Source organism: Gossypium raimondii, chromosome 2 (assembly GCF_025698545.1).
Source record: "Gossypium raimondii isolate GPD5lz chromosome 2, ASM2569854v1, whole genome shotgun sequence".
In the NCBI taxonomy this organism is placed as follows: Eukaryota; Viridiplantae; Streptophyta; class Magnoliopsida; order Malvales; family Malvaceae; genus Gossypium; species Gossypium raimondii.
Genome location: NC_068566.1, coordinates 38,186,288 through 38,195,492, shown reverse-complemented (window position 1 = coordinate 38,195,492; position 9,205 = coordinate 38,186,288). Strand labels below are relative to the sequence as shown.

At 36.6% G+C, this 9,205-nt stretch overlaps 1 protein-coding gene across 1 annotated transcript; it reads left to right on the top strand.

Moving 5' to 3' along the window:
• Positions 1–248: 248 nt before the first annotated feature.
• LOC105788645 (chromophore lyase CRL, chloroplastic) lies at positions 249–3,261 on the top strand. The gene is made up of 9 exons (XM_012615613.2): positions 249–713; positions 803–852; positions 1,061–1,121; positions 1,217–1,252; positions 1,414–1,464; positions 1,752–1,844; positions 2,137–2,241; positions 2,549–2,641; positions 2,736–3,261. Exons 1-9 carry the CDS (start codon positions 534–536, stop codon positions 2,874–2,876), a joined length of 810 nt encoding a protein of 269 aa, XP_012471067.1. The 5' UTR covers positions 249–533; the 3' UTR covers positions 2,877–3,261.
• The last annotated feature ends 5,944 nt before the right edge of the window (positions 3,262–9,205 follow it).

Sequence of the window (9,205 nt, the reverse complement as noted above, 5' to 3'; positions counted from 1 at the left end):
TTAATTTGTAGAGTTTATTGATAAGCAAATATTTTATATAATTAATGGATATTTTATATTTAAAATTTATTTACTGTCATTTTTATTTATTATTTTAAATATTTTTATATACATATATAAAATATTTTTAAAATATTAATAAATCTAAAACGGTATATTTAAAGTATGTATTTGTAAAATATCACACACACACACACACACACAAATACTAAAATAAAAATATACCCTAAAAAAATAATTCTCCTAACAGAGAAGAGTGGTAAACAGTGCGTGAAAACTGAAAAAGAGAGGAGAAACGTGGTAAACACTGACACAACACCACCAATAATATACCCAAAAACTCCAAACCCTTGTTTATCAATTCTAAACAAATTATAATCTCGAATATCCATCCTACTTTTTCACTTTTGGCTTGGCTCGCCCTTTATTTCTGGAGAAATCTAGATCATTATTTTCCTTCGATATTTCTGCTGGTCTAATATGTGGGTGTCTGGATGAGCTCTGAATTTTGGGGAATTATATCATTATAATATATGGCAAAAGGTTCGGAGTCGGGGTCGGAATCGGACCCTAATGGATGGAGCCGAGCTCGAGGTTTGGTAGTGAAGACCTTGGCTCTAATTGGCGGCGCCTTTTTGCTCAAGAGGTTGACCAAATCCACCACTCGTTGGGACCATGCTAAAATCGTTGCCCGTTCTCTTAGCGGTGAAAAGGTACTTCATTTTTTTCTCCGTTCTCTTCTTTTTTTTCTATCGTTTTTTTTTATTGTCTATTTTCTTTCTTTCTTCATGTTTAATGGTAGTTCTCGAGGGAGCAAGCCTCTAGAGACCCAGATAATTACTTCAATTTCAGGTACTATCTATTTATTTACTGTATCTAGGATGAAAAACGAAGTTAATTTTAGATTCTATGGTTGTTGATTGAGCTCGATATTACTTACAGCATACTTTATTTTTTGGAAGAAATAAGCCCTTGCTTCTTAGTTTATGTTATGGTTCATTTTTTTCGGTAGCTGATGCTTTAAATACATCTAAATTTTAAGAAATTTTGATAATTGCAGAATACTTACTTGCCCTGCAACAGAGATGGTGGATGGTTCAAAGGTTTTATATTTTGAACAGGTTTTTGTTCAACTCAGTGCCTATTCAATCTATTTGTTCTTAAAATTTTCGGTTAATATGCAACAATTTAGTGGTTTGCATTTCTTTTGGTTTAGGCGTTTTGGAGGACTCCTCAGAAACCCTTTCGGCAGGTAAACTACCATGCAAGAAGATATACTGATCAGACATCTATGATAATTGAATACCTTAAGTTATATTTATGTTTTTTATTCTGTGTTTTCCTTTGATCTCTTAACTCACTTTCGGTGGAACACCTTTACCTCATACAAGTCTGACAGTTTTTTGGTTGTAGAGGTTTCTCATGGTGAAGCCTTGTCCAAAAGATCTGAAATGCGATGTTGAGGTTTGTTTCTACACTGATTTATTAAAAGTGCTAACTTCACGGTTGAGTAATGTCATTTTTAGGATTTAAGAGTAAGAAAAAAAGAAAAAAAGGAACACAGTGTAAGAATCTCCCTATGTTTGAGGGGTTTGTGATCAATACATTCTGTAAGCAATGCCAATTTGTTCTACTATTATTGTTTACATTGAGTATATCCACATCGTTTCCTTGATAACCTATTGCCTTCCTTTGATGTCTTTGGAGCTAGCTGGGATTTTAGATTTCTAACTTGTATTTTACTGGCACAGGTAAGTTCATATGCGATTAGAGATGTGGAGGACTACAAGAATTTCTGTGACCGCCCAAGGGATCAACGTCCGCTACCTGAAGAAGTTATTGGTGTAAGCCTTTTCACATTATTCCCTTGTGTGCAAGCATCTATGCATGACTTTGATTTTCTTGTTCGCAATTTGTAGATATTCCCCGTTGTCATGTGCTTGGTACTTGCTATTTCTATCTTGTCATAACTTATCATGCTTAGGTTCTTGCCTTCTTAGAGCATGCTAGTGGTTGGTAACCATTATCACTTTGGCAATAAGCATTTTGACCAATAAATTTGAGTTGAAGGTCTAGATTTTGGTCATTACTGGCAATGGTAATTTTGCTTCTTGTAAAGTTATATTCTATGAACAGGATATTGCAGAACCTCTGACAACTATATACCTTAATCGCTGTGAGAGGGGGAAACGCTGTTTATACGAAGGTTCAACTCCACCAGGTGGCTTCCCAAATTCATGGGTATATTATTCTCTCTGTCAATCATGTTGTCATTCCTGAAATTTTTTTTTTGTCCAACCTTCGAGGTTGTAAGCATCTGTGTCTCTCATAATTAGGCTTTGGCGTGGGGTATGATTTTCCAAATATATGATAAAACTTAAAAATGTGATATATCAGACACATACCTGTATTTCCTACTCATATCTGAGTTCAACTAACATAGGAAACGGTTCAAGTAAGAAGTAGTTAGTATGAATATTTTCTATTGCAGTGAATGATGCTATACTAGCAAGCACTAATTGCCATATTTTTTTCACCATTTGGCTAGAATGGAGCAACACACTTTACTTCCGAACTTATGGTTTTGAAGAACAACGAAATACGTACCTGGGATAGGGGCTATGATGATGAAGGAAATCAGGTCATATTTCATGGTTTTGGTTCTTCTACCCACCTTATTTGGTCTAAAACTATGATGTTAAAATCTCCATTATAAAATTTTATTTGTTAAACAGGTGTGGGGAGTGAAGGAAGGTCCTTATGAGTTCAAGCTTGCACCTGCTTCTAGTTTCAATGGTATGTTTTCGCCTCTGAATTTTCCTCTATCGCAGCCCCTGGAGAAAAAGATAGAAGGGTCATTTGTCTTGCAAGAATGATTGGTTTTTAACTTGTTATATATAAATATTCTTTATAGCCTGTAAATCTTATAAGCTTGAGTTAAGATTTCTGGCCTTACTCTTGGTTATTTATGGATGCATTATTTTTAAGATGGGTAGAAGCTTAGGGGTAGTAGATTGATAATCATAATCACTAGGGATTGATTCTCGATATTGCGTAAAGTCTCTTCTTAATGGAAATGGATGAACTATTTGGGTTAAACTTGGGGATCATTATGTATGATTTAAAGTGTTCCTAGGCAGAATCAGACTCGATTTAAGCTTTAGGTTTTGAGGTTTTTTATTTAAATCTTGTAAAGTGGTGAAATAAATGTAATTTTTTTTATAATGTCATTTATAATAATTTTTTTATATTTTTCTATAATTTTTTGGACAATTTTACCAATTAAGTTCCATTTCCAACTTTATTTATGGAAATGGGCTAATTTTTTCATTAATTGCCGGAAAGGGCCGAAAAGACAACATGTGTCTTCGTAGGAGTGTTTTTGAGTGAAATTTTAGCAAATTACATCTTTGGGGGAGCGATTTTGCCATATCAGCACAAAACGCGCTAATGTGGACGTGCTTTGTTGACGTGGCAAAATCGCTCCCTTAGGAACTCAACTTGCTTCGTGTTTTTTTAGGGTTAGGGTTTTTTGCATGTTTAGTCTTTAGAATTAAGGGTTTTATGATTTTAGAGTTTTGTTAAAGTAATTTAGGGTTAAAGTTAGGGTTTTCTTAAAATAATTTAGAGTTAGGTTTTAAGGTAGGTTTAGGGAATAAATTAAGGATTAGAGTTTTTTAAAAAAATTAATTAACTTAGGTTTTTGGGTTTTAAATGAATTAATTAAATTAGGGTTTAGAGCTTTTAAGAAAATTAATTAAATTAGGGTTTAGAGCTTTTAAGAAATAATTTTGTGTTTAGGTTTAGGGTCGAGGGAAAATTATATTGACAATAAGGATTTTGTTTTTTTTTCTACAGTAGTTCTTAAAAAAATTTTGAGAAGACGATTCTGAAAAGATAATGTAAAAAACGCTTCAAGTAGGATGCAGTATCAGCAAAATTACTGAAAAAGTTCCCACGTGGACGCTTTTTTTCCACAATAGTTCCTGAAAAAATAATTTTGAGAAGACGATTCTGAACAAATGGTGTTAAAAACGCTTCAAGCAGGATGCACTGTCAGCAAAATTGATGAAAAAACTCCTACGTGGACGTTCTTTTTCTACCGTAGTTCCTGTTTGGCTTTAGGTTATAAATAAGCCAAATTTCATTCTTAGGTTGCATAAGTTACAATAAGAAAAATTAGAAAGGCCAAGCAGAATAGAAATTGAAGATAAGTGAACGCATTAGTGTTGTTATTTACTATGATGGTGAGGTCCGTGACACCAAGAACAGCGTTGTTTTTTTATCGGAGAATATAGCGCGATTAGTTTTTAACCAGAACATAGATTTGACAGAACTTCGTAAAAGAATTAGGCGTAAAATCTTCGAAATGACACCAATGAGAGTTTTGTCTATTAAGTTTCGATTTTGTGCTTCTGTTGATCTCGTGACATATGACTCATTTGATATCAAAAGTGGTTGTAGCTTGTAAGCGATGGTGTAGACTCATCTCGTTAGTGGATCACTCTATCTTGAGTTATATGTACAAATTTTATCGCCAAATGAAGCATTTGTGACTTCAACATCTACTGCTGTTCGAGAGGAATACACGACCCCTACCCGACATTCCGTTAGCGGGAGGCAAAACACGGAAGCACCCATGTTTGGTGGAAATATAGAATAAACAACTCCTGCACTACACTCGGTTAGTGGATGGGACATGCACATCGGTTGGTCGATGTTCGATGCTGGAAATACGTATTGGGAAACGACATCAACTTCTAGTGGTTGCAATCCACATCTGATTGGGGACATTATGAAACGTCCACAAGAAGGGATGATGTACTCCCTACAACGTCTACCAGCGATGGGACCTCATACGTTGCAAATGATGGTGGGTTGGATGATGAGTCTGATATGGATCCACCTCGAGAGCTCGGCCTCGATGGTGTAGAATTTACATTATTTTTTGAACCGGAGCCTGTTCTAACCGAACCTGAAGATGTTGAAAGGGGTTTAAATGAAGAAGAAGAAGACCTGCGATTCAAGGTGTATTTGTCTATAGCCGACATGTATAATGTTGATCTATCGGCAAATGATGTGTTGGAGTTTTCAGATATACCACACAAAAGGCGTGACTGTACAAGTTCGTCATTAGATTCGAGTGAATTGGAAGTTGATAAGGAGTTTTCCAGTAAGGATAGTTTTCTTAATGCATTGAAAGAACATGACATCATAAATGGGGTTAATTACAACGTAGTTAAATTCAAATCCGAGAAGTTCGAGGCCAAGTGTGCAGTGCAAGATGATACATGTTTATGGAAAATCATGGCTTCGGTTAGGAAAAAGACAGGCTTGTGGGAGATAAAAAGTACAAAGGTCCACATACCTGTGTTGTCGGTACAATAGCACTGGGTGTTTAGGGTTTTTTAATAATACTGTTATTACTTAATGTTGCATTATTTAATGTACTTCGTTGATAGGTATTTCATAGGATCATCCCAAAATGTATTCAGATATGATAGTTAGCTTAATACTACTTACAGTGAAGGCAGATTCTAAGACTTCTGTGTTGGTCTTAATTGCCAATATTCGTAGCCAATTGAGGTATACGCCCTCTTACCGCAAGGCTTGGATAGCTAAACAGAAGGCGTTAGAAAAGATGCATAGTGGGTGGGACGCTTCATATAATGAGATGTGGCAGTGGTCTTAGGTGCTGGAGAAGTAAGTCCCAGGTTGCATAACAGACTTTGAAACAGGCCCTGTATACTATAACGACTGATTGCTCCGTAGATGCCAAGTGTTCAAGCGTCTGTTCTAGAACTTTAAGCAATACCGGGACGCATTTGTGTATTGCAAGCTATTGGTACAAATTGACGGTACCTTTATGTATGTTAGATATACTAATCGACTATTACTAACTATGACACAGGATGATGGTAGGAGAATACTTCCAATTGCATTTGCAATAACACTGGGGGAGTGAGGTGATGACTAGAATACTAGTCGCAATTGAGCGATAGAGAAGCCTATGGGATCGCACACGCCATCAGTATTGTCTAATACACGTTGCGTCCAATTACTATGGGCAATATCAGTCTACCACTGAATGACGGCAAGTGACCAACATGGGTATTTAATCTCTATTAATATAATTTCGTTTGTAATATTCAATTTATTCTGATTGGAAGAGTGGTATGTAATTTTTGCTATCAACTTATATTGGTAGGGTACGAGATCAATAAGGACCGTTTTCATGAGATGTTGGCAATTTTGCGTTCAATTAACGAACAATGTGCAAACTATCTCTATAACATACCTTTCGAATAGTGGACATAAGCATACGACGGTGGCTGACGATATAGTCATACGACCTCAAACTTGGTTGAATGCATAAATTCTATTCTAAAAGGAACGCGTCATTTGTCGATAACCTTGGTTGTGAGAGACATTTTCATTTAGCAACATTATTTCCAAAGCGAACAATGAGTTATAAAGGCCAAACGTAGGGAGGCCATGTATGGTGCCGCAAGGTATTGCACGAAATTAACAAGGCGAAGGGGTGGACCAACACCATGCACACAATGTGCCATTATCGCAACAACCTATGGTTTCGCGTGACAGAGTTTGATAGACCGGGCCAAGGTATTACCAGCGGGCAATATCGTGTACACCTGAGAAATAAGACTTGCGACTGTGGGGCGTTTGACGCACTTCGTTCTCCATGCGTTCATGCAATTGCAGCTTGTCGAAATCTCCATTTGGATCCCATGAGATATGTCGATGAAGTGTACAAAATAGAATGCATGTACAATGTGTGGAGACACGTATTCCTACCGGTCCCAGATGAACGTAAGTGGTTGTCTTTATCGTTTGCTCCGTTTAAGTTGTTACCGGATTGAGAATTGCATCACAAACTAAAAAGTCAACCTTGCTCAAGTAGAATACGTAATAATATGGATATCCAAAAAATAACGAACCAACAGAAGTTGTGCAGATGGTTTAGGAACCCAGGTCATACAATTTGATCATATCTAAATCGAAATAGTTGATAATTGTTGTGATGAAACTATGTTGCATTATTTCTATTACTTTATTCAAAAGAACTATTTTATTAAAAATATAAAAATAATTTATTATTAAAATATTAAAAATAACTTTTATTTTATTAAATAAAATAATATAAAAGTAGTTTGTACAAATATATTAAAAAAATCAATGTATGTGGCGGTCGGAATCAGTGCCACATGGGGGTGGTCAATGGTTACGTTCTGGATTCCTCCTTGGTTTAGCTTTCGACGGGGGTTGTGGTTGTTCCAGCGAGGGTTGTGGTTGCTCTGGCGGGGGTTGTTGTGGGTGTTAAGAGAATGACCCACCTTGATATAATAAAGAATGCGGAGGTGTTTGCATCACGCACGGCGGAGGTGTTTGAATCCCATAAGGCGATGGAGATTGGTAATGAGAAAAGCTCCCCTACGGTGCCTCATGCGGTCCCTCCTACGACTATGGCCTATATATCATTAGTTGAGTCGGAGTCATCGGGAAAATAGATGCATTGGGCCATGCATTTCAACTTGGCATAGGACTGAGAAAATGAAACATATAAGGGTTAAGATGCATATAAGGGCAATGATATGCACCTGGCATAATCTGAAGAGGCTGTGGTGCAGGTGTTGTCGGTTGAGACGTCGGGCTCGGTGATTGTGTGGGCGATGTTGATGGGCTTGTGCTGTCATTCCTTCTCCTTGGATTTAAAGGGTCCCGTCATTTCTTTTCGACATGAATTTATCGACGCCTCTACTTTTTCGATAGCAAATATTGCTTGCCATGGATCCTAAGCTATGATATGTAACCCGGCGCGCACGTTAATTCTGGAACGATGATCGATTCACGAGTAGGTATATGATTATATCGATTTTTCTATATTTTGATATATTTCGACCAGAATACCGGTAAATTCGTATTCGATTACCGTAATTCAATTTTGTGCTTATCATCGAGCACCTCAAGTGCTACGAGAATTGGCTGTTGGAATCTAAATTACCGCAACGCTCTATCTGTCTGGTGCATCTCGATAGTAGCATAGTTCACAAATGGGACCTTAACATGTTTAGATTTTGAAAGAATTTATCCAGAATTACTAGCCGAATTGTCGGATCCTCGTATGGTGTCCATTGAAACTATATGAATGTGATAAAAGTATTAGTTATATACATAATACTAACTACTAAATATGAAACGACTATTTTATGCATATATATTTTATTTAATACTTGCGCTTTCGACTGTTGGTCTAATAAAAATTGTATATCTTCAAGAGCGGTGGGTATTCCAACATAACTCGCCGAATGGTTCCACCTAATTAAATAAATTTTTAGTATATAATTATATTTTAAATCTATGTAATAATTGTAAAATCTAATATAATTTTACCACGTTATAAGTGAGAATGTATATGGGTGGTTCACTCGAGGACGTAAAAATGAAAAGCGAAATGGAGCCCATGATTGTAGTAGTGATAGGCAACCTTCGATTTTGGCTGTGTTTGGTGGCGTTGCCCCACACATCTCTCGGTACAATGTTGCCAACACGACAGACCTCTAACTAAATTCGCCAGTTGCTTTAAAATCAATGAGTTTCAGTTGTCACCTTAGATGTATGAGGTTTCGTAACAAGTCCGACATCAAATAACCTCAAATCATATCAAGGATGTATGCCCGAGCATATCGTATTCTTTCTACTTCAGTTGAATCATTCCATGGCTCCGGGGATGTGTCTCGTAACCAACCTATCTCGATCTGACTTTCGTAAATGTTATCGGGAATTGCACCCAAAAAATCGTAGCATACGGCTCTCCAATCAACAGATTGAAAGACCTGGTGAGTGCGAACCCATCCACCGACAATCTCAATTGTAACTGCATGTACTCCAAAGTGATGGTACACTCTCCGCATGAAATATGAAATGTGTGTCTCGGGTTTTCACCTTTCTATTAACGCACTGATGAGTTTCGAGTCCAACTTGCACCCTCGGCCTATAGTGGCCACGTGCCAAAAACTCGTTTCCCTCAAATAATTTTCTATCAACGGTGATGAAGGACCAGGCATATTACAAATATAGCATTGCAACACTCGATCTACAGACTGTTACAAAAAATTATAAAATAAAAATTAATTAAAATTACAGAAATGAAAAAATATTAAATAATATTCAAAAATTAAAATTA

Coding starts and splice junctions, on each gene's coding strand:
- LOC105788645 (XM_012615613.2), top strand. CDS start 534: ATGGCAAAAGGTTCGGAGTCGGGGTCGGAATCGGACCCTAATGGATGG. Junction 1,465..1,751: donor ATCTGAAATGCGATGTTGAG/GTTTGTTTCTAC, acceptor TTACTGGCACAG/GTAAGTTCATATGCGATTAG. Junction 1,845..2,136: donor TACCTGAAGAAGTTATTGGT/GTAAGCCTTTTC, acceptor TTCTATGAACAG/GATATTGCAGAACCTCTGAC.